Below are 26,868 nucleotides of genomic sequence, written 5' to 3' on the forward strand. Positions count from 1 at the left end.
GTCAGGGAGAGGGAGAAGCAGGCTCCCCACTGAGCAGGGGGAGCCCGATGCGGGACTCGATCCCAGGACCTGGGGATCATGGCCCGAGCCGAAGGCAGTCACCCAACCAACTGAGCCACCCAGGTGTCCAACTATTTTGAATTCTTTATGGGGTAAATCCCAGATGTCCATGTCTTTGGGATCAGTTATTGGAAGACTATTGTGATCCTTAGGTGGTGTCATGTTTCCATGATTTTTCATATTCTTTGAAGTTTTGTACTACTGTCTTCACATTTGAAGTAGCAATCCTCCTCCTCCTGTCTTCACTAATACTTTCAAGAGAGAAATACCTTCCATCAGCCTGCTAGGAATTCTGAGGCTTTTTCAGACCTTCTATGGATACATGTGCTCCACAATTATTGCTCTTTCTTGAATTCTTAAGGCTATATGCCTTCTCTCAATCCTGCAACATCCTGAGTGCTGACAACCTTCCTTTTATTTTCCCAAAGGGAGCACTAAAGCTCAAGTTTGTGATCTCTCCCTGGTGTGCAGATTCAGGCTGGCTTTCTGAACATGCTCACTAGCCATCTGCCAAAGCTCACTCTTACCATGGCCATTGGGAGCATACACAGGGCATCAGCCATGAAGGAGGGTGTGTGTGTGTGTGTGTGTGTGTGTGTGTGTGTGTGTGTGATATGCAAAGCACTGGGGATGCCCTTGAGCCAACGAAGGGGATCTGGGCGAGGGTCCCCAGCAGCTTGTTAATGTATGTGAAGCAGTTAGTAGGATCCAACTCTCTTTAATGCCTTCAAAGAGTTCTATCTGCTCCTCTCCTAGCCTCTTCCTGCCCTCCAGTCATGCAGCTCATAACTCAGTACTCTGGATGGGGCAAAAGAGAAATGAGCCTCTTAGGCAGCATCCCACACAGCTGCGGAAGCAGGGTGATCACTCACATCCTCTTACGATCCCCTGCAGGAGAAATCACAGGCCAAGAAGTTCTCTCTTGGCCCTAAGCTGCACTGCCTTGGGGGAGGGGTGATGCAGGTAAAGTCAAACCGTTCTTCTTACCCTCTCCAATGTGTCCAAACTCAGGTTTTGTTTGTTTTTTGCTCCAAGAGTATGCTGGAAGTCTTCCACTAGAAACCTGGACATCTACAAAGGCTCTCTCATCCTCGGGTGACTGTTTAAGATAGTGTTTCCAGGGGCTCCCAAACCACAACTGAGAGGTGCTAGAGATGGTTCACAGACCACTGTAAGGTCCACAGCCAAGACCAAGGTCTATATTCCTATTACCTGACATATGGGTAGGCAAGCCTCCTCCCAGGTGCCTCGGCATATGGTGCTAAATCCAACACCGCCCACAAAGGCACTTTTGTCTGTGAATAGACGCCAAATTACTGTTGGTTGGTGGCTGGGGGGGGAGGGGGGCGTGGGAGCATGAACAAGAGATGTCTTATTCAATCCTGATACTGATGTCACTCCTCCACATTAAATTTTTAACAGCAACTACTCCTGAGGAGGGAAGTAGGAATGAAATAGGGGTGGAGGAGGGGAAGAAATGGGGAGAGGAGAGAGTAGTGAAGGAGGGAGCATTTGATATTTAGTAAATATACACTTATGTGTTCAGATTTTTTAATATAGCATGCATTCATTTCTCTTTCATGAAATTTTATAAAAGGAAAGATCTTAGAGAACTCCTTGTATTGTCCCCAAATAGTGGTACTTGGAAAAAGCTGATAGCTGTCTTATTGAAATCACAGCCATTATACATTTCCAGCTCTGTCATAACCAACAGAATTTTAATTAATATTCCATTTCTTCTCCCACTGTTTACTTTATCCAAGAAAACCAGAGTCCTCATTCCTGAGGTAAAAAAAGAAAAACATAAGAATGACATCAGAGACTGGAAAGAAGTTGATGTATATGCTTTTTGAGAATCTTTTTTATAACCATGCTACCAACCCATAACTGCAGCACCTGTAAGCTTTCTTTCTCTCCCACAAAAAGGAACTGTGCAATATACCCTCAGGCCAAGAGGAATTTCTCACTACATCTGCGGCTTTGCAAAATCTATTTTTTGAAAATCCAGTAAATTTACTCGTAAGTTTTTTCCTTCTTCTATACAAATAATCAGGGGTAAACAATAACTTCTCTACCTTAATAAAACCATATGAATACACGAAGTACATAATGCATGTGATTCATTTATACTATAATCACTTCTAGAATGATAAAAACTAAATCTCAAAATATTTAGCTTAAAAAATAATTTTCAGAGACTTCGTTAAGATTTTTAGTGTCCAGGACAGCATTTAGAAATATTCTCAACTCTGGTTCTGCTCTTCCTGCCTTGTATCTGCTTGGCTTTTTGTCATTTCACTGTTCATTAGCACTTTTATTTAAAGATGAAAGAGGAAGAGAAAGAAGATGAATTCAGTCAATCTCATAACTTATTCTAATCTCTGATAAAAGATCTGAAGAATAAATTTTAAGCTATTAGCTGAAACAAGACTGAACATCACTATATTTATCATTGTGTACAACTAAAGGTAGATTAATAAAGTAGATTATACTTTTATAAAAGAAAAAGAATTCCTTTTTGAAAAAAGCAAATGAGAATATAATTTATAATTATAATATAATATAAAATATAATTAATTCTACCCAAAGACAACATGTAAATATAACAAATATATAATGTTAAGACACACACACATGCGCACACACATATTAAGCAACGTGGTTTGTGGAAAGAACGCTCAGTAAAAAAGCAGGAAATCTGGGTTCTAGTTTTGGCTCTGCCACTAGCTGGGCAATCTTAGGCATGAGCCTCAATTGGCTCATACTGTATAAAGTGATGGTATAAATGTTTCTTTTTTTTTTCTTTTATTTTATTATGTTATGTGAATCACCATATATTACATCATTAGTTTTTGTTGTAGTGTTCCATGATTCATTGTTTGCGTATAACACCCAGTGCTTCGTTCAGTATGTGCCCTCTTTAATACCCATCACCAGGCTAACCCATCCCCCCACCCCCCTCCCCTCTAGAACCCTGTTTGTTTCTCAGAGTCCATAGTCTCTCATGGTTCGTCTCCCCCTCTGATTTCCCAACATACTCCTTGCTCTGTATTTCTCAGCTCTCACTATTCATAACTTATTTAGTGCCACATCAAGTATCTTCTCCCACATACTCTGAAACTATTTTTTTGCTTTCTCCCTCTGCCCTTACCTTTCCCTTCTAAGCCTAGTCCAGCTTTCTCAGGAAAATCTTGACTTAATTCCAATTGGAGCAAAGGAAACCATAAGCATGACTATTAAACCAAGAGTGATGGCAGGGATAAACCTAAGTGAAGAAAACAAAAGGCCTAACAAACAAACAAAAGGCTCAGTTTCATCAACCTCTGAAATTTGCAGACATACACAGGAGTCCATTCAGAATTCACATAAATTTCCATTTCATTCACTTATCCTCCACAATCACCAGCATTACAGAAAGGAGAAAATTTATTTAAAATTTGTGGGTTTATCACTGTTTTTTATAATTGTTAGTGCTGTAATCTTCTAATACACAGTTAATCATTCCTAACTCATTCTATATTGAAGTATAATATTTTCCTATACTATAATTATTTGTTAGTGTGCCTATTTCCTCTACCAGAACATCCTGATTTCCTTGATGGCAGGATTCATTTCAGGACAATTTCATGACTGTAATCCCAGTAGCTAAGCACTGAATAAATGCATGTTGAAATCTGAATATTGTTTTTCTTCTATTTTATCTTACAAAGGTGTTGTATTTGAGCTACTTGGGCAATAAGGCTTTCATAGACTAGCTAGCCTAGGACTATAACACTGCATTTAGAACAATGTTTGGAGGAGAAATCTATCACAATTCAAAAGAAATAATTTATAAATAAACCTCTGAAACTTTATCTTTTTGAAAATTTGTAGCACGATATATCAGGGCCTTTGCAATCTTGCAGTCTAACCCCAACATTTACAGATGAAAAAAATGTAAACTCAAGTGGATTCAAGAGACTTGCGCAAAGTCAGGAACAGAGCTAGGCTCAGAAAGAACTGTCTTCTTAAACCACTGTTTTTCTGCTTTATCATGGACACCACATAAATATGTGTGATATGACTGTATGGTTTCTTCTGCTTTCAGCTGTTAAAAATTTTAAAGATTTTATGGCAGAGTTCATTCAGCTAATCAACCGTATCTTTATAATATATGAATCCTAATGATCATTATTGACTGAGGAATACACTATAAGGACTTGCACATGTCTTCAGAGACAAATTACAAAGTGCACCTTTAATAAAAAACAAAAATAAGTTGAAACACTACTGAAAGTACATTCCAATTACATTAAGAAGTCCTTTCTATTAATTCTAATTTTAGTGTCAATCTACATTTTGTTATTTATTTTCTGTTTGTGTATATTCAGAGAGGACATTGTCTCAATAAGCTGTATATTATTTAACACCAACTTGAGACTGGGAAGTGTAGATACAATCAATAGTAAAAGAATAGATAAAGTATTTTATACCAAGCCCCTCTAATGTGCTATAATTTTGAGAGAGAAAAGCTAAATTCACTAAAGCAGAAAAAGGTTTCTTGGATATCTTGAAGCCTCAAAAACTTGGCCAAACTATTGTTCAGTGTGCACACAGTTTGTGTCTTCATGCTCAGATGTTGTTGAAACAGCAGACTTAAAAGAAATAATGTCAATGAATCCTACCAAGCACTATACATGACCTCTGGGGTAATTAGCAATCATTCAAAAGCAACAAGACTAAAATGTTCTATTCTTTATTACTGTCAGCTCTTATCTTGATCAGCATTTTAATAAAGATGCTTCGTTTCTGAGACAGTTTCATGAATCAGTCATAATTACATTCTGACATGCAGTGAATAGTAAAGCAAAACTAAATATCACTTCATCAACCTTTCTAACCTTTATGCAAGTATTAACTGTAAATAATTTTTACACAATCCTACAACAGAAAATCTGCATATTTCTTAGCTTTGTACATACTTTACCCCAAATGAATTTCCTGTGACCTATACCTGAAAAACACAATCAGCCATAATTATCCAGTTTTGTGAGATGTTCAGGTGTTGCCTTTCAGAGTTCAAATCAACTTCAAGTATAAAAGGCTACTTTATTCTACAAATGGCACAATATGCAAAATGGGTTAAGTAGCCAAAAGCATCTCAGAGCATTGTGGCTTGAAAGAAGTCTATCCAGAATCAAAACGTCAGAACAAAAATAACGCTAAAGCAAAGTGACACTTAGAAAATAGATTCATAGATTACACATTAAGAAATGGATCCTGATGACTACTGCAGAAAGTCTTATCATTAAAATATGTTAAAAGAAGAATATTAATTAGAAGGAAATCTGAGCAGTTAAAGGGTAGATTTTTTTTTTAATGTAAGACCATAATAGTTGATGGAAGAGGATCGAAATTTATCAGAAATATAAACTTACTTAGATACTAGTCTGATATTGAGGATAATAATGCAAACTCTTTTAACACCAGCAACTCCCCTCCGCCTCCCCCTAAAGATTTACTTTAGAGTTTTGAAATAGCTAATTTCTCTTTTTGCTGAAGACTTTTAGAAATATTTTTGATAGTCAAGGTGAACATAATTCAAATACCAGAACAAACTGATACTGCATTTTAGGTGATTTATTGTTTTAGGTCTTAGAAGATTTCAAAATAAATGCAATGTTTCTCAAGAATAATTCCTGTCTTCTCAGTAGTAGATACAGAACATCTACACAGAGCTAGGTTCCCAAACCTATATTTTCACGATGTCCCTCAAATAAGTAAAGTTTACAGTAAATCTACTGAGTGATATTTTTAACCAAGATGACTGCCATTTAAAAACTGAACTACAGTGAAAAAGGAACATATTTACCATTTTACTTTGTGTAATTTCAATTTGAAAAATAAGGTCCTTCTAAAACCAATCTAAAATCATTCCCTATATGTTTTCGTATACATTTTATTATAAAATGATCTTCCTAGAATGTTACCAATCTGAGGCAAAATGGCATTAGCAAGCATCTTTTTCATATGGGACTAAAACCATAAAAATGTAAAAAAAAAAAAAAGCACGACATAAAAATGTATGTCTTTTATGTGATAATTTTTGTTTAACTCTTCCATTTAGCTTTCTTGATCATTATTCCTTCCTCTTATTGGAGGTGCAAGCAAAGAAGGGAAAAGAAGTGTTGATTTAAGAAAACAGATTTCCCAGAAAGAAAAAAAACTGTGATTAAGATTTAAACAAAAGCTAAAGATGGCTTCCTCTGAGCACTGATGAGGTCCGCTACCTCATTACTAACAACTGAAAACTTGTGATGCATTTTGTTTCAAGAGAATCCAAAAGTCCTTGCTATAAAGCAGACAGGGGGGTGCAGAGTCCATTCACTCTTTCTGTATCACGACCATTATGTAAGAAGTATAAAACACTGCCTTTATGCTGCCAAGCCACAATGACTCTTCCTACATCAAAGGATTTTCACCACCAGGGTTTTTTCTTCAAAATTTATTCAAGCTAAGGGCAGAGAGACAACAATTCATACACGCTAATTACGTCTAATTATCTATTCCCTTTTCTGACCGGCTTCGGCCAGTGTTATTTGCTATCTGGATTTCTCACAACCTCCCTCTGCCCTGTCCATCCAGCCCAACAGTGAAGGCTTTGAAGAAAACAGTTGTGGCTTTTTAGAGTTTTCTCAATATAAAGTTCAAGCAAATTAAATAATTATTCTGTTAGTTTTGACACATTTATGCGTTAAATATGAGGACCTCTTGGTTAATTTGGCAAATTCCTCACATCTCTTCATGGTTGGAATCATAGTAACACCCTCTCTTATAGGAGCTTCTCCTCATGCTTTCTTTTCATGATCTAAATGAAATGTTTATTGGATTAAAGTTCTTCTCTGCAGACCTCCATGGTGGCCTATGACAAAGAGCTTAAAAGTTCTATTAATTGGCTTGAGTTTTCAGGGAGGGGAAAGGGAGAATTTGATTTCACATTACATCACTAGCCAAGAAAATTGCCACGTGTAATTAAACTAATTTATCTCATGAGTCAAAGAAACAACTAATTCATATTTAAGACACACTTCCTTTCAACCATTTTCACCATTAAAGAACTGATTTCTTCTAATTTAACCAAAAATATTTATTTAAGAAAAGAGAATTCAAGACCTAACAGTACATATTTCATATATATAATACATATAAGCAATAGCTTGCTGTAGTCCAGTTTGATACAAACATACCACTTTTATATTTTATATATTACATAAATACAAATGTATAATTTATATATTTCATGGAAAATCTTTGTTTTCATTTTATGTAAGACTATTACAGAAAATATTATTTTAAAAAGCATACACCCGAAATGACTTTTCCATAGGCAGGCCCTGACTAATATGTGTACATTCTGGTATGAAGACAGACAAGAATTACATTTTAAATCCACGTTACAACAACTTTTATTCTAGATATTTATTCATTTCAAGGACATGGCACAAAAACACCATCACAAATAAAGTTTAATGCCTGCTGTTATAGCCAATTTGCTTAAATATATTTTCTCAAACATTTATTAAATAGGTTTATGAAAATATCTTAAGTAGATTTCCTTAGGGGTGCCTGGGTGGCTCAGTCGTTAAGCGTCTGCCTTTTGGCTCAGGTCATGGTCCCAGGGTCCTGGGATCGAGCCCCACATCGGGCTCCCTGCTCGGCAGGAAGCCTGCTTCTCCCTCTCCCACTCCCCCTGCTTCCTTCTCTCACTGTGTCTCTCTCTGTCAAATAAATAAATAAAATCTTTTTAAAAAATTTCCTTAATTTCTTTAGCCTAAAATGGCAAAATATAGGAATGTTCTGCAAGTCAAACAGTCATTTTTGTATCTTAAAACATTAAATACTAAGGTTCAAATGAACACTTTAGCAGTTTGGGGGGAAAGCCAGAACTCTTTTCAATTCCAGACTACTACTTTACTATATTTTGTTTCTTCCAATCTTAAGTGATAAAAAGTTAACTCATAAGTAAAGATATTATCATATCACACTAACGAACGAAGGGTTAATCCTTACTACATTGACTCAGTGGGGCTGACACTGACCTCAAAAGCTGCTTCTGATTATTTAGCCATCTGAAAGCTTCAGTATTGCAAGTTATAATGAACAAACTGACAAATCAATTTCAACAATAAAATGAAAATTGTGGCAGGAAGAAATGGCAAATATATATTTAGCAAGTCTATAAATCCCAATGCAGGTAGCTGGGCAGTCTGAGCATTAAAGTGTTTTACCTAAGGGTTATAAACAATTTTTCTCAAGTTTATAACTAGAAATCACAATATGGGAATATTCTCAGAGTTCACTATAGATATAAGATTTCTTAGAAAAAAAAAAAATCCCTCAGGAAACAAAACCAAAAGCTAATACATGGCTTTTTGTGTGTGTAAGTTTTAGATAAAGGATGCATAACAAATGAGAAACATTAACAACCAAGTAGAAGAAATGAAGTTATTACCTGAACATTACACAAATACTATAAAAATGGTAATAATAACAAAGCTACTACTACTTTAGGTTATAAAGCATTTTTATGTGTTGCATATTTATACCCAACAAATGTTAAACCAAATCAGATTATGATGCTTTCCAAATGGACAACTCTTTATCAGGAAAAGGAAAATTCATATTTATAAGACTTAATGCAGTACCTTATTTTTCTCTAATTTTATCATCTACAATTCATCAAAGAGAAAATTATACTGTAGAATGCCTTGTTGGTTATTTCTGACCAGCTTATAGTTGCGATTTTGGTATTCTATTAATCACCTAATTCATTTAATTTAATTTTTTAAACTCATTTAATTTTAAATAGAAAATTTAAAACTTAATAAAGAAGATCGTTTGCTAAAATGTTAGTGTGAATGAAAGTTAAAATGCCACATTACTGATAATAGAATCTATTACTTTGTGGCAAAACACTACATATAATATTGCCCAGGAACATTTCCCATGGGGGGATTATTATAGATCTGTCCATACTACTAAGAAAAGGGGCACCTGGGTGGCTCAGTCGTTGGGCGTCTGCCTTCAGCTCAGGTCATGATCCCGGTGTCCTGGGATCGAGCCCCGCATCGGGCTCCCTGCTCAGCGGGAAGCCTGCTTCTCCCTCTCCCACTCACCCTGCTTGTGTTCCCTCTCTCGCTGTGTTTCTCTCTATCAAATAAATAAATAAAATCTTTAAAAAAAAAAAAAAAGAAAAGAAAAGGGGTGCCTGGCTGGCTGAGTCGGTGGAGCATGAGACTCTTGATCTCGGGGTTTTTAGTTCCAGCCCCATGTTAGGTGCAGAGATTACTTAAACATAAAATCTTTAAAAAAAAAAAATCATAAAAAGTTAAAAAAAATTCTCCATATGAATTTTGGAATTCTCCAAATTCTTTTAACTCTAAAATTATGAATAGTATTTATCTCTTTAAGGGTTCATTATGGAATGCATCAGACACAATGGTTTATTTAAGCATGATGGAATAAAGACACAGATTTTTACCCAAATATAAAACAGCTGTCCAAAACACCATGGATTGCTGGAATTTGATCAGATGAGAAGAGCAATGCTTGCCAGCAATCCATGTATCAAGAAAGCCAATAAGAGTAGTCCGGTTGAAATTAACCTAAGAAACTATTCTTCTGTTCAAAATACCAATTGGTCCTCCTTTCCTTTCAACCACAATGATTTTAAATAATGTTTAGAATGGAACGAGATTATGTTCAATGTATTTTATACAATGAACACACATTTAAGATGTTATTTTCTTTCTTTTTTTAAAAAAGATTTTATTTATTTATTTGTCAGAGAGAGAGAACACAAACAGGGGGAGTGGGAGAGGGAGAACCAGGCTCTCTGCTGAGCAGGGAGCCTGACACGGGACTCGATCCCAGGACCCCGGGATCATGACCTGAGCCGAAGGCAGACGCTTAATGACTGAGCCACCCAGGCGTTTCCTAAGATGTTATTTTCTTAAATGTATAAAACTGAAGATATTTCTAAGAAAGTTGATCCTAACAAAGCTGATATTTCTCAACTTACCAGAGTATTTGAGACTGATACTGAACCACCCCTACCTTTTGGTTCCCCAAGCTTCACCCCTCCTATCAACCATTTATATAGCAAGCTCTTAAAATGCCACTTTCTGCAAGACCTACTAATGTAATGAATCTATGCTGACACATGATTTCCATCACATAAAACAAGTCATACTTTATAGAAAAAAGTGCTATATACATATGTTCTTTCTAAACACTTGTCTCTCTTTCCTTTGCATGTTGTATAAATCAGGGATAAGAAAACTTTTTATAAAAAGCCAGACAGTAAATATTTTAGGATTTGAAGGCTGTAAGGGCCACCGCTACTTGACTCTGCTGCTGCAGCATGAAAACAGCCACAGACAATACATAAATGAATAAGCATGAAGTTTTTCAATATAATTTTATTTACAAAAACAGGTGGCTGCCCAGATTTGGCCACTGGCTACAGTTTATCAACTCCTGGTATAGATTATCACAGAACTGAGACGGATGTACTTAACTTTAGAGAATAGTGCTACGTAGACACCAACACATGCTTTCACAATTATATCTGTTCATATACTTAGAAGAACTGCCTAAGTTTTATTAAAATCACAACAAAGATTCTTTAAGAATAAATCAGCAAAATCAGGACATTGTGTCACATGGTCAGCAAGGAGTTTCAAGTTTGAAGCAGGCACAATAATCATAGTATCAACCATCTTTTTTATAGACATAAGGTAATGTTAAGTACTATATTTTTAAAATATATTTCAAGTCCCCCCGCCTTATCTGTGAGGGATACAATCCAAGATACCTCAAACCGCAGATAGTACTGAACCCTATACATACTAGGTTTTTCTTATATATACATACCTAAGATAAAGTTTAAATTATAAATAAGGCACAGTCAGAGATTAACAACAATAACTAATAATAAAATGGGACAATTACAACAATATACTGTAATGAACGTTATGTGAATATGGTTTCTCCCTCTCCCAAAATATCTTACTGTACTGTACTCACCCTTCTTGTGATGAGGTGAGATGATAAAATGCCTACGTGGTTAGATGAAGAGAAGTGAGTGGCACAGACACTGTGATGTAGTGTTGGGCTACCACTGACCCTCTGACAATAGGTCAGAAGGAGGATCACTTGCTTCCAGGCCATGGGGGATCCTCAGGTAATTGAAACCATAGCAAGTGAAACTGTGGATAACAAGGAACTACTGTACATATGATATAAACATATTCTTTTATTTTGGGGGGAAAATCTGACTTGTTTTAAAAAAGATTTTATTTGTCAGAGAGAGAGAGAGCACTAGTAGGGGAAGGGCAGGGGGAGAGAAGCAGGTTCCCCACTGAGCAGGGGCCCAAGGCGGGACTCGATCCCAAGACCCTGGGATCATGACCTGAGCCAAAGGCAGATGCTTAACCAAATGAGCCACCCAGGTGTCCCAAAAATCTGACTCTTAAATAAATTCCCAAGTTTCAAGCAAACAGAAGGATAGTGATAGTTATTATTTTATGAACATCTCAAAGAATTACTAATCACAAAATTTTAAATTGGTAATTCTAATGCTTCTGTCTTTTCCATGTGTTTTCTCCTCTATGATGAATGCCCTTTCCTACTTTGCCTGGTAACTTTTATTTTATTTTTTTAAAGATTTTATTTATTTATTTGACAGAGAGAGACACAGCGAGAGAGGGAACACAAGCAGGGGGAGTGGGAGAGGGAGAAGCAGGCTTCCCGCAGAGCAGGGAGCCTGATGTGGGGCTCGATCCCGGTCATGACCTGAGCCGAAGGCAGGTGCTTAACGATTGAGACACCCAGGCGCCCACCTGGAAACTTTTATTATATGCTTATTTAATTTAAGCATTTGTTCTTTGGAAATACTCCTGACATGTACCATCTACTCCACTCAAACCACTAGTGTTGGTTGGGGCCCCTTTTCTATATTCTTTAGCATTCTGTAGTTAATTCAATTACAGAAGTTCCCACCTGGTTATGAAAAAATTTTACTCACTTCCAGACCAGAGTAAGACAATATTTAATAAATTCCATGATCATCACCAATGTTTTCTTACCATAATATCTCCATTTACAAGTTATTAATTTTGACTTAATCTTAGTTTGTTCAAGAATTTTCATAAGTTCTACACTCCTTTGACATCACATATCCAAAAATATGTATCTGCAGGCTTAGATTTTCATGTCAGCTTAGCTAACAAGAGGGCACAAATTTATTTTTAATAAAGTAAAAACTATTTTATTCTACTATCTACTTGTAGCAAATAAGTCTCAATCCAGCTTGATTTTTTCTCACTGAATTTTCTTCTGTTTAATTGTAGGACTCTTTCTTTATCCTTGAAGTTCAGTTATGCACCAGAAAAATGTATTATTCCTCTATTTCATTTTTCTCTTTTAGAAATATGAATTATGTGAATGTTTGATCTCTGTTGTCCGCTTTCCATAGCTAGCATTTTCACAATAGTTTTCTCTCTGACTCTTCTAGCTTCCTTTTGTATGATTTCTTCATAAGTTGGGTCCCTTTATCACTAATTTTATTTTTAGCAGTTTTGATTCTTTAACTTGCTTTTTCTAAGATGATCTTCACTTTTTTAATGGGTCTCCCCTCACTCTCTTTTCTTGGCTCTGCCGCCTCAGTTTCCATCTAATCTTACAGTTACTTCATCTCTGTTCTCATATTTCATTGGTATCCATAACTTCTTTCATTTCTTTTAAAATACAGAAAAGTTTTATCTGAAAAAGTCTCCCGTTTCTTGGGGTAGTTCTTCCAAAGTACACCCTTCATGTACGTTTACTTGTTAGTGCGTATCTACCTCTCCTGTCTGCGCCTGCTGCTTCCTTCCTGTGCCCGCCATTCCACTCTTTTCATGATAGCCTCTGTACAGAGGACCTATGCTCATTCCATTTTGTTTTTTGCTAATTTCTCAACTTCTAATGTGAGTAGTCCCATCCATGTCTGCTGATTTCCTAAGAAGGGTAGGCAAAAATTTACCTGCTAAAAAAATGGGTCTTAGTATAAAGAATAACACAAGATCATTCCAGAAAAGTCTAATGTTAGAAATCTTAGAAAAGTCTAACAGAGAAAATGTAAATCATCTATAATCTTATTATCCAGAAATAAGTTCTAGTTACATTTTGATGGTACTTATTACCAGTATTTTCCTATGCATGTATATCACCTCCATAATTAAGAGAGTTATAGATATACCCTTGCATCACATTTTTTCACTCACATTACCTGTGAGCATTATTATACATTATCAAAAGCTTTTTGAAAATATCACTCCAAGTAAGTATACTATATCCCTTCATGTGATTGTACCATCATTTAAAGATTCCTCTAAACATAGGAAAGATGTTCCCATCACTGCTTTTTTAAAATAGTTATCCTATTTATATTTTTGAAGTATCTGTAAAAAAAAATGGTTCTGAGTTCCTAAATTACAAAATATCCTGTCTTCTTCTTTACAATTAAAAGCCAAGATAATGGAAACCATTAACAAGACGAAAAGGCAACCTACTGAATGGGAGAAGATATTTGCAAATGATATATCCAATAAGGCGTTAATATCTAAAATACATAAAGAACTTATACAACCCCACACCAAAAAAAGCCCCAAGTAATCAGATTAAAAGATGGGGAGAGAACCTGAACAGACAGCCAAGAGATACTTGAAAAGGTGCTCACCATTGCTAATCATCAGAAAAATGTAAATCAAAACCACAATGAGATATCACCTTACATCTTGTCAGAATGGCTAGAATCAAAAAGACAAGAAATAACAAGTATTGGGACGTCTGGCTGGTTCAGTTGGTAGAGCATGTGACTCTTAATCTCAGTGTTGTGAATTCAAGTCCCACACTGGGCATGGCGTCTACAAAAGCAAAGAGAGAAAGAGAGGGAGGGAAGGAGAGAGGGAAAGAGAGAGAGAGAAAGAAAGAAAGAGTGAATGAACAAACGGACAAGTATTGACAAGGATGCAGAGAAAGGAATCCTGGTGCACTGCTGTGGAAATGTAAATTGGCACAGCCACTGTGGAAAACAGTATGGAGGTTCCTCAAAAAATTAAAAATAGAAATAGCATATCCAGTAATTCCACTACTGGGTATTTACCCAAAGAGAACAAAAACACTCGTTCAAAAAGATATATGTAATCAAGTGTTCACTGCAGCATTATTTACAATAGCCAAGATAATGGAAACAATCCAAGGGTCCCTCAAGAGATGGATGGATAAAGAAGATGTGGTATAGACACAATGGAATATTATTCATCCATAAAAAAGAATGAGATCCTTCCATTTACAACAATATGGATGGACCTCGAGGGTATTATCTAAGTGAAATAAGTCAGACAGAGAAAGACAAATGCCATATGATTTCACTGATACGTGGAATCTAAAAAACGAATAAAAAAACGAAAAAAACAGACTCTTAAAAGTAGAGAACAAACTGATGGTTGCTGGCAGGTGGGGGGATGGGTGAAATAGATAAGGAGGATTAAGAGGTACAAATTTCCAGTTATAAAATAAATAAGTCATGAAGATGAGAAGTATAGCTTAGGGAACATAGTCAATAATACTGTAATAACACTGTTTGGTTACAGATGGTGACTACACTTATCGTGGTGAGCACTGAGTAATGTACAGAATTGTTGAATCAATATGTTGTACACCTGAGGCTAATACATGTTAATTATACTCCAATTAAAAGAATGTATGTTAATTACACTTAAAAAAAAAAACAACTAAGCGACTTACACTTTTGGCCAAGGCAGACTACTTAGAACTCAATTTTACCTTCCTGCCATTACACACTAAAACACTGGACAAAACATGTAAAACATCAGACATAATACATTGGGTAGCAGAGGATAGCAATCCCTGAGTTATGGGAAATAAGCCAGGCAAGCAAGCATTAGATTTCCCATGGCTTTCTGTCAGAGGCAATTTCTAGACTGTAGCACAGCAGTCTAAATGAGTTGAAGAGACAGTGACCAGAGTTTAGGGAAATTGAGGCAGTTGGGATTTGTATGAACGAGTTCAGTAAAGAAGGAAGTACGCAGAGAAAAAGCTCTAGATAGCTGCATAAAGAATGTCTGTAATGTTTGGCTGAATATTAAATTGCACATGCATAAGGTGAAACTCACAAGACTGGGAAAAGAATAATCCACACAAAGCTGGAAGATATGAGCATTCTGAACAGCCAGAGTAGAGAGATTTCAGTGACACTAAGGGGATTCAGTAGAGAGTCTAGAAGGGTCACATGTAAAAGAAAGGCTAAAATAGTCTTGGAGTAAAGGCTACTTGAGACACACTACCGAAGATTAAAAACAAGCCTCAAAAGGATAAAGCTGATCTGCAAGAAACATAACCACTTGCCAAAATAAAATTCAACAGCCTTAAAGGAAGTAACACTCAATATAATCACCACAATGTCCAGCATCCAATCACAAATTGTTAAACTTGCCAAGAAGGAAGTAACACTCAATATAATCATCATAATGTCCAGCATCCAATCACAAATTATTAAATTTGCCAAGAAGCAGGAAAGTAGGGCTCAGAACCAGGGGAAAAAAAATCAGACCAGAAATGATGGAATTAGTAGACAAGGACATTTAATAAACTGACTTCTACTTTTGGGAAGATGGAGTAGATGTCCCTTCCCTATGCCTCATGCTATGTACAACTGAAAATCCTGGAGATTATATATAAAATAAACATAAGAATATACTAAAAAGTGGAAAGAAGAAAGAACAGCTAGGGATCTCAAGACCTGAGAAACAAAAGAATGGTGAGTTCTCCGCTTTTCTTCTCAATTCAGATTTTTCAGACTTGGAGCTGAAGAAGCCAGCATCTCAGAAATGTCAATGGACATAGACAAATGAGGACCCAACAAAAGTCTGCTCTCTTTAGCCAAAGGACTGGGAAAATGGCAGCATAACAAAAAAGACAACTTTCCGAAAATAACTTTTACTGCAGCAAACACCACAGGGAAAACAAACTGTGGTACCACCTCCACCCATTCCAGTCAAGAGAGGAGTCTAGATGTATATTCTCAGAAGGCTGTTATGAGGCACTCTAACCCTCCTGCCAGTAATGTCAGAGAAGAGCAAGTAGGGAACTGAAACTTTCATCCTTGCCAGTCAAAAATGAGCACCGCTTCCCTCCCCTGATGACATCAATGGAACCTCTCCACCAGCAGAAACAAGGAGCATCTGCTCAATAGATACTGAACAAAGAACCTGGACTTCTACCTATAGCTGGCAATAATGAGACAGGACCTAACCTTCTGTCAGAATAGTGTCCAAAAAAGCCATCTAAAACTAAAGTTTAAAGATGACAAACAGGGGCACCTGGGTGGCTCAGTCATTAAGCATCTGCCTTTGGCTCAGGTCATGATCCCAGAGTCCTGGGATGGAGCCACGCATAGGGCTCCCTGCTCGGCAGGAGGCCTGATTCTCCCTCTTCCACTCTCCCTGCTTGTGTTCCCTCTCTCGCTGTCTCTCTCTGTCAAATAAATAATAAATAAATAAAATCTTAGAAAAATAAAGATGACAAACAGGGGTTCCTAGGTGGCACATTTGGCTGAGTGAACAACTCTGGGTTTTGGCTTAGATCATGATTTTAGGGTCGTGGGATCCAGCCGTGCATAGGGCTCTGCACTCAGCATGAAGTCTGCTTGAGATTGTCTCTCCTCCTCCCACTCGTGCTCTCTCTAAAACAAATAAATTTATCTCTAAAATAAATAAATAAATCTTAAAAAAAATAAAAGTGAAATAAAGATGACAAACAAATGGCCAATAAGCACATGAAAAGATGCTACACATCACTAATCACTTGAGAAATATGAATCAAAACTACAATGAGCTACCACTTTATACCTGTTAGGGTGGCTATTATCCAAAAAATAAGAAGAAGAAGAACAACAACAACGACGACGACAAGTGTTGGCAAGGATGTAAAGAAACTGAAAACCTTGTGTATTGCTGGTGGGAATATAAAATGGTGCAGCTGCTAAGGAAAACAGCATGGCAGTTCCTCAAAAACTTCAATATAGATTTACATATGACCTAGAAATTCCACTCCTGGGTATATACACAGAAGAATTAAAAAGACTCAACCAATATTTGCACACAAGTGTTCAGAGCAGCATTATTCACAAGAGCCAAAAGGTAGAATTAACCCAATGTCCATCAACAGATGAATGGACAAATTGTGGTATATACATAAAATGGAATCTTATTTCTTAAAAAGGGATGGAATTCGACACATGCTACAGCATGGATGAACCTTGAAGACATTATGCTAAGTGAAAAAAAGCCAGAAACAAAAGGACAAATATTTTATGATTCCATTTATATAAGGTATCTAAAAATGGCAAATTCACAGAGATAGAAAGTAGAATGGTGGCGACCAGGAGCTGGGAGTAGAGGAGAATGGGGAGTTATTATTTAATGAGTACAGAATTTCAGTTTGGAAAGATGAAAAAGTTCTAGAGATGGATGGTGGTGATGGTTACCCAACAATGTGAATGTACTTAATGCCACTGAACTGTATACTTAAAAATGGTTAAAATGGTAAATTTCATGTTGTATGTACTTTACCACAAAAAAAAATGATTTAAAAAAATAAGATCGAAAGTCTCATGACAAATTATGAAAATGTCCAAGATTCCAATGAAATTCATTCATACCAAAAATCAGGAAGATCTCACACTGAATGTAAAAAGACAATCAATAGATGCCAACATCAAGGTGACAGAGATGTTAAAATTATCCAATAAAAATACCCTATGCATGTGCAATTTAAAGCAGAAATGACAAAAATGCTTCAACAGGCAATTATGACTATGCTTGAAACAAAGGAGCTTATATTACTACTTAGTAAAAAATTTCATTAAGGAAGTTCTGTTCACAAGCAATATTTAATAATTTTAAATCTGAATGCAACTTATAACATAGCCTCCAAATAGGTAAGGTCAATGACAGAACTAGCAGAGAAACAGACAAATTCACAATCATAATGAGTGATATTTTCCATGAGCTTCATAGTAATTGATGGGAAAAAATAATAAAAATTGGAAAAGCATAATTAAAAATTCTAATTTAATGGGTGTACTGTGTTATATATACTATCACAAACAACTGCAGTTGAATACTCATTATTTTTAAGAATACAGAGAATATATGGGGTTCCTGGCTGGCTCAGTCGGAAGAGCATGTGACTCTTGATCTTGGGGTCATGAGTTCAAGCCCCACATGGGGTGTAAAAATTACTTAAATAAATAAAAAAACTTAAAAAAATATTTTAAAAAAGAAGAATACAGAGAATATTTTTACAAAAATTGCCCACATATTAGGCCATAAAGCAAGTTTCAACAAATTCCAAAGGATTTAAGTTGCACAGAGCATATCGTCTAACCACAATGCAATCAAGCACTTAAGAAAATAATAACAAAAGTATAACTAGAAAATTTCTTATGTTTGTTTGGAAATTAAGAAACATACTTCCGGGTGATTCATGGGTTAAAGAAGAAATCACAATAGAAATGAGAAAATACTTTGAACTTAACAGTGAAAATACTAAATATCAAAACTTAATGAATGTAGCTATTTAAAGGAAAATAAATAGCCTTAAATGCATTTAGGAATGAAGGTTGAAATGAGATTTTTTAAAAATTAATCTCAGGAAATTAGAAAAAGAACAGCAAAATAAACTCAAAGAAAGTGCAAGTAAGAGCGAAACAGGAGCCTCCGTACTTAAAAGGCAGTGGAAATAATATGCAAGTTTCTGCTTTTTTTTGTTTTGTTTTGCCTTGCTTTGTTTGAAGGGGTTATTCTAGGAGGACTTCCTAAGGAAATGTACCTGAACATTTTATAAATCCTTGCCAGCACAATGACTTTTTTCTTTTTGTAATAAATTGTGGTGTAAAACATACACAACATAAAATTTATTATTTTAACCCTTTTAAGTGTGCAATTCAATGCCATTAAGTACATTGACAATGTTATGCAATCATTACCACTGTCTATTTCTAGAACTTTTTTATCATCTCAAAGAGACTCTACCCATGAAACAATAACCACTCAATCCCCTCTCCTCTCAGCCCCTGTTAACCTCTATTTTACTTTCTGTTTCTCTGAATATGCTTTTTCCAGGTACCTCATATAAGTGGAATCATATAATATTTGTCCTTTTGTTTCTGGCTTCTCTCAGTATGTTTTCAAGGTTTGTCCATAATGTAGCATATGTCAGAATTTCATTCCTTTTTTATGGCAGAACAATAATTCATTGTATGAACATACCACATTTTGTTTTTTAATAGCATATTAGTCCTCCTCATCATTTCTACTATCTTATAACAATATTATTGTTTACTAAGAGCTTATATAAGCTCTTGGGTGTTTTTTGTTTTTTTGTGTTTTTTTTTTTGCAATACTCCAAGCAATAAATCACAAGTTCTTGTAGTGAATTAGACCTGTTATCACTTGGTTTATAGAGAACATAAAGGAAAAAATGGATTTTACACTGTAGTTTTTCCCCAAATAAATTTCTATCCGGTTTATATTCTCTCTCTTTTTTTTTTTAACGATTTTATTTATTTATTGTCAGAGAGAGCACAAGCAGGAGGATTGGCAGGGAGAGATATGCTGAGCAAGGAGCCGGATGCAGGACTCAATCCCAAGACCTTGGGATCGTGACCTGAGCTGAAGGCAGCCACTTAACCAACTGAGCCACCCAGGGATCCCTATAATCTCTTTTCATTAAACCAAGATTCTCTATTTGTTTTAAGATTGACTTCTACTATATATTTCTCTCAGCCGGGCCAATATGCAAGAGTAATGCGAGCATATGTGAATAGGCAAATATCATTTAAATAAATATGAAACAACCTTTCCTTACAAGGGAAACTTCATATGCCCACCAAAAAAGTTCCAGGGAAACCAGCCACAGCATATATTTATCGGGCTGATGTTTTGTTACATGTGAAAAGTCTTTTGAATAAATGAGACATTTTAAATATTTTCTCATCCAATCTGGTATTTAGTTCCCTATGAATTTTCGTTTATGTTCAATTTCAAATTTATCTGTTCTTGTTCAATTTCAAATTTGGATTATTTATCTCTTTGGTGTTCCTTCCTCTCCAAGAAAAATAAAATTAAGGGTGAGAAAGGGAAAAAAATTAAATTAAATCTGGCCAATTTAGTTGCTTATTAATAATGCTATTACATATTAAAGTATGATAAATTACTGGCCAAAAAATAAGGTTTGTGGTTTAAAAAAAAGTGTACCTACAAAGTTCCCTGAGAACCTTTAACTTGTTTCATTATGTGAGCCTTCACTCTTTGTATTTTGTATATTTTCTGCTACATGAAGATACTATTTTTAGCACCGATTTTTCTCAGCTTCCCTATTTATATTTTGGTATCTACATATACCAAATCACTTTGGATTCCCAGCATGGAGAAAACACTGTAGATTTACCTTCTCCCCAAATGTAAAACATGAATATAAAAGGGAAAAAATACCAACAGCATAAATCCTCAAAGAGTACTTTTCCTTACATCTATAAATATCTCACAGAAATTAAAAACTTCTGGGAACTTAAAATTGGTCAAGGAAATAGATGTTTTAATTCTCCTAAGTATAGCACAGAGAATAAAGTTTGGTACCAACAACAACTTCAAAAAGGTTATCTGACTATATCGTTAGAATATTTGAAGAAAAAATATTCTTCTCTTTTAAATATTTATTTATTTGAGAGAGAGAGAGAACACACAAGTGTGAGCTGGGAGGAGTTGCAAAGGGAGAGGGAGAGAATTTCCAGCAACTTTCCACTGAGTGCAGCGCTGGCGGGGGCTCAATCCCAGGACCCTGAGATCATGACCTGAGCTGAGTCCACACTCAACCGACTAGGCCACCCAGAGCATCCCATTACTACTTCTTCATAAGAATTTTTTTTTTTTTTTTTTTTAAGATTTTATTTATTTATTTGACAGAGAGAGACACAGCGAGAGAGGGAACACAAGCAGGGAGAGTGGGAGAGGGAGAAGCAGGCTTCCTGCCGAGCAGGGAGCCTGATGTGGGGCTCGATCCCAGGACCCTGGGATCATGACCTGAGCCGAAGGCAGACGCTTAACCGACTGAGCCACCCAGGTGCCCCTCTTCATAAGAATTTTTGAGGTTTTTAGGTATTAAAAAATAATACAACTTTATCCCTTCTTCAGTTATATTGTTATTGACTGGGAAAAATTATGTAACTAAGAATTATGAGAATTATATTTTGGCACATACGCTTCTTTTTGGTACTTCATTTTCCTTTGTGTTATAGGTATTTGTGTATGTACTATATGCCCAACTAGATTATAAATGACTTATAAGCAAGAAACATAGCCTATTTCATGACTTCATTACCCATCATGCCTAATGTAGCACTTTGCACATAGTAGGTCTCAAATATTGGTAGAATATAGAATTACGGAATAATTGTGTAAAAAATTATTTAAATTAACAGTGAAAAAGGTTACTTTATTCTCAGACTGTAATGAAGACTATTTCAAACTCTATGCAGTGATGATACACACAAATATTTAAACTATTTATGTGCCTCAACTTGACATAATTTTATGATAACTTGATGGCAATCACATTTAAATATATTAGAATATTTTTGTAATAATGCTACTCTAGAATAACAACTTTAATAGCTGAGAAAACATGTTAAAGACCATTAACCTGAAAGAAACAGGAACATTAAACATTTTTTTCAGAAATCAATGTATAAGGTTAAACATTCCACTATAATATTTATGAGCAAATCTCAAATTATAATTTATAAATGCAAACTATCAAATGTTTCAGCTAGACAATAATTTAGACTATATTTTATTATTTCTCCTGTGTACACATTGCTGAATACTATGTAAAAAACATTCTTTTCTTCTTTAGTGTCTTTGACTGTAACTATCTAATATCAAAATGAATTTTGCTTGAATGCAAGACCATGGCAATGCTATAAAAGCCCTTAATTATCAATCAATATGATATTAATCAGTAAACACAAGTAAGTGATTTTCTTTACCTTTAGGACAGCAATGAATGGTACGAAGTTAGCTCTTTGGAGTCCATTTTTATAGAGATCTGAAAGAAAAAATTGCTATTAGCTTTTTACTTAGCCTAAATCTAATGTTAGCTCATATCTCAGTCTGGAAAATAAAGCTTTCTATTTATAAAAAAGATAAACACGCAAAAGAAAAATAACCAAAGTTGATTTCTATTCTGGTACTACACAAAATTCATTATATTCTTAATAAGAGGAAGAATTGACAAAATTATGAAAGAAAATCAAAAGACATCCAATCAAATTGGCTTTACACTATAGTAAAAAGCAATAAAAGAATTTGGAAGATATCACAAATAATCCTAAGTCAATAACTCAACATATATATTTTTTAAAGTATTTAATATTTCAACATACAGAATTTTACTGGGAAAGGGATTATATTGCCCTTTATCTCAATCTATAGTAAAAATTGTCAGTACAGAATTAAAAGTGTGTAACAAGATTAGCCTTTTAAGAAAACACATCGAAAGACAGAACTGTGCATGTATTTGTATCAAGACTACATATTTAACATTAAGGTAAATGACACTAAGGCCACTTTACTTTAAAAGAAATTACCTAAGCTTTGCAACAGTGGCAGTATCATAGCCAATGAGGTTTATCCGAGGCGCGATTATTGCTAATTAAAAGAAATTACCACAAAATTAAAATTCCATTCTCAAAAGACTATAAATTTAATGCAGTTATAAAATAATAAACAGCTAGTATTTTTGGCCTTAGAATGGTGGTTTTTATATATGCACGTGTCACAGTGCATGTATGTTCAGACATATCCACACACATGAAACTGTCCAGGGCAAATAAGTGGAAAGGGGTAACAAATTTTAAGCTTTGCGTATTTTTCTTTATTCTTCCTTTTTTCTTTCTTTCTAAAAAAAGAAGACTTGGAACTTTATTAAAGAGAATGAAATGTTATTGCATATAAAGCATTCCTTTTAAAAGTAAAATCTAAAGTAATGAGATTTTTTTAAAAGTATAAAAATGGGAACAGTAAAAAGTTTTTTCAATAATAAAACCCATGAATTAGGTTATGTGTCTTAATTTTCCTTTAAATATGCTTTATAGGGTCCTTTCTATACTTCCTTGTTTAGAGAAAATTTGGTAACTGAGATAGACTTCAACTGTCACTTTTACTTATGGAAATAAAATATGGTCATTAGGAAACATTTATTCTCTTTAGAAAAATATTCATCATAACGTCATTATAGTGTAGAAAGTATTTGCAAAGCTCTTTGGTTAATTAAGGATAAGAGGCTTTAATTCAGTTACATTTAATATTCTTATTTAAGGATATTATAAAAGGTAAGATAATATTGGCCAGGCTGTTGGAATCTTCAAATTCAAAGTGAGATCCTTCCTTTCCTATAATCAATACCTCAAATGAGTAAAATAGGTAAAATGCAGGAAATGGGTTATTAAGTTAGGTATTTCAGAATCTTCCCTAATTATCAAGTTGTTGGGGAAGGTGCATAAAAACACTGCTGTATGATAAGAGTTGACAGCCATGATTACCAATAAGTGGTAAAATTTGAAAATAAAATAATCTTATTTTATTTATTTATTTTTTAAGTAGGCTCCACGCCCAATGTGGGGCTTGAACTCATGACCCCAAGATCAACAGTCACATGCTTCACTGACTGAGCTCCACTGACTGAGCCAGGTGTCCCAAAAAATAAGATAATTTAAATACACTCAATGTTTACAGCAGCTTTATCTGGAATAGCCAAAAACTGGAAGCAATCCAAATGTCCATCATTAGGTGAGTGGATAAGCAAACTGTGATATTTCTGTACAATGAAATAAATACTACTTAGCAATAAAAAGTAGAAACCATACACACAACAAAATAAATGAATCTCAAAATAATTACGCAGAGTAAGAGGCCAGACCAAAAAAAAAAAAGGTATATACTGTGTGATTCCATTTATATAAAACTCTAAAAAAAGCAAATTAAAGCTACAGTAATAGAAAGCTAATCAGTGGTTGCCTAGAGAAGGGGCCAGCAGGACAACAATGACCGGGAGAGATGAAAACAGGGAAAGAGGAGTTTTAAGTGTGACAGAAATATTCATTATATTGATTGCAGTCGTAATTTCACAGATGTATGCACATGCCAATATTTTGTAAACTGTACCCTTTAAATATGTGTCATTTATTGTATATCAATTATAACTCAATAAGTTCTTTTAAAATTTATTGGGAAAAATACCAAAGTGAATATTGAAGAACACAATGTTATAGAACTAACACTGAGATATTACACAAATGAAAGTTTATCTATGTTAAGGTAACTTTTTGGTCTCACTTACAGAATAGTATCTTTGTTATGAACACAAAAGGCTCTGAGACGTAACTTAACAAGTGTGTACCTTTCAGTAGGTTCATGACAATGAAAGGTATAAAAAGGCCCACTTGTAATATTCTTGATTGAAAGTTTCCACTCGTCAGCAAAGGTAAAATCAAATAATACCTTTCAGTCTTCAAGAGTTAAATTTTTAAAGGGTTAACTTTAAAAACACTCTGCCTTTATAAGGATATATAATCCAAACTTTATGCTCTGAAAAGTATTTTCTAAATAGAATTCCAAACAAAATTCATTTGGCTTGAAAACCTTTAGGTTTTTATAGGACACTTAAGTGAAAAAGAACTGTACTCATTAAATTGAAGAGTTTTTTGCAATTCAAATATTATGCTAATTATCAATGCAATAGATCTATCTCCTGAAATGTTACTTAGCTACCATTTTTTTCATACTAGTTGTTTAATATTATTTCTCTCAGACATAAAGATTTTATAATACATTTGTATCAACATTTGTCATTGTTTACTAAATACTATTTAAAAATTCAGCAGAAGTTCTTGCCTACAATTTTTTAATGATCTCTAAACAGAGTTAAATGAGCACTTGGTCATATAAGAGAGAGTACTGAAATTATGGCACATTCATTTTTCAAGACTGGTAATAAGGACCTCTACATTCTCCACAGTGAATAACTATAATAATACTTACAGACAAAATACATGCAAAGAGGATTTTTAAAGCAATTACAAGGATCTAAATACTTTGGAGATGTACATGGATATACAGATTTTTTCCTTAAAAATCCAAGCATCGCAGAAGAGGTTATATAAAAACCTAATGGTAACCATATATCAAAAACCACTAATAAATATGCAAAGAATAAAGAGAAAGAAATCCAAACATATCACTAAACAATTCAGCAAAACATGAAAGAAAGACAAGTAAGGATCAGAGAACGAACATCTTTAGAAACAACCACAAAAAAAATAATAAATTGACAATAAATACATATCTATCAATAATTACTTTGAATGTAAATGGACTAAATGCTCCAATCAAAAGACATAGGGTGACAGAGTGGATAAAAAAATAAGACCCATCTATACGCTGCCTACAAGAGACTCATTTCAGACCAAAAGACACTTGCAGATTGGAAGTGAGGGGATGGAGAAACATCTATCATGCAAATGGTTGGCAAAAGAAAGCCAGAGTAAAAATACTTATACTGCACAAAATAGGCTTTAAAACAAAGACTGTAACAAAGACAAAGAAGGACACTATATACTAATAAAGGGGACAATCCAACAAGAAGATATAACAATTGTAAATATTTATGCACCCAACATAGGAGCACCCAAATACATAAAACAGTTAATAATAAATATAATAATAATAACAAAAATAAAGGGGGGCACCTGGGTGGCTCAGTCGTTAAGCGTCTGCCTTCGGCTCAGGTCATGATCCCAGGGTCCTGGGATCGAGCCCTGCATCGGGCTCCCTGCTCAGCAGGAAGCCTGCTTCTCCCTCTCCCACTCCCCCTGCTTGTGTTCCCTCTCTCGCTGTCTCTCTCTGTCAAATAAATAAATAAAATCTTAGAAAAACAATAACAAAAATAAAGGAACTAATTGATAATACAGTAACAGTAGGGAACCTTAACACCCCACTTATATCAATGGACAGATCTTCTAAACAAAAAATCAACAAGGAAACAATGGCTTTGAATGACACACTGGACCAGATGGATTTACCAGATATATTCAGAAGATTCCATTCTAAAACAACAGAATATACATTCTTCTCAAGCGCACATGGAACATTCTCCAAAACAGATCACATTTTAGCCCACAAAACAAGCCTCAACAAATTCAAGAAGACTGAACTCATACCATGAATCTTTTTGGACCACAAGGCTATAAAACTAGAAGTCAACAACAAGGAAAAATCTGGAAAGACCACAAATACATGGAGGTTAGATAATCTGCTACGAAACAATGAAGGGGTAAACCAGGAAATAAAAGAAGAAATAAAAAGTACTTGGAAGCAAATGAAATGAAAATACAATGGCCCAAAACCTTTAGGATGCAGCAAAAGTGGTCATAAGAGGGAAATTTATAGCAACACAGGCCTACCTCAAGAAGAAAATTCTCAAATAAACAACCTAACTTTACATCCAAAGGAGCTATAAAAAGAAAACAAACAAAATCTAAAACCAGCAGAAGGAAGGAAATAATAAAGATTAAAGCAGAAATAAATGATAGAAAAACTAAAAAACAAAACACAATAGATCAACGAAACCAGAAGTTGGTTCTTT

General features: G+C 34.9%; 1 protein-coding gene and 1 non-coding gene across 3 annotated transcripts in view; one reads left to right on the forward strand and one right to left on the reverse strand.

Annotated features, from left to right (window-relative positions):
* The window catches only part of AFG1L (AFG1 like ATPase), a 239,814-nt gene that overhangs the window by 91,855 nt on the left and 121,091 nt on the right, over positions 1 to 26,868 (reverse strand). For both annotated transcript variants that reach the window (XM_078054909.1, XM_078054910.1), the window contains exon 8: positions 22,214 to 22,272. In XM_078054909.1, coding sequence (XP_077911035.1) covers positions 22,214 to 22,272 — 59 coding nt within the window. The remainder of the gene's footprint in view (positions 1 to 22,213; positions 22,273 to 26,868) is intronic.
* Positions 22,817 to 22,951, forward strand: LOC118524913 (U4 spliceosomal RNA). Its single transcript, XR_004911893.1, has one exon. It is a non-coding gene; the product is annotated as a U4 spliceosomal RNA (small nuclear RNA).

The sequence above is a fragment of the Halichoerus grypus genome, chromosome 9 (genome assembly GCF_964656455.1).
Source record: "Halichoerus grypus chromosome 9, mHalGry1.hap1.1, whole genome shotgun sequence".
NCBI lineage: Eukaryota > Metazoa > Chordata > Mammalia > Carnivora > Phocidae > Halichoerus > Halichoerus grypus.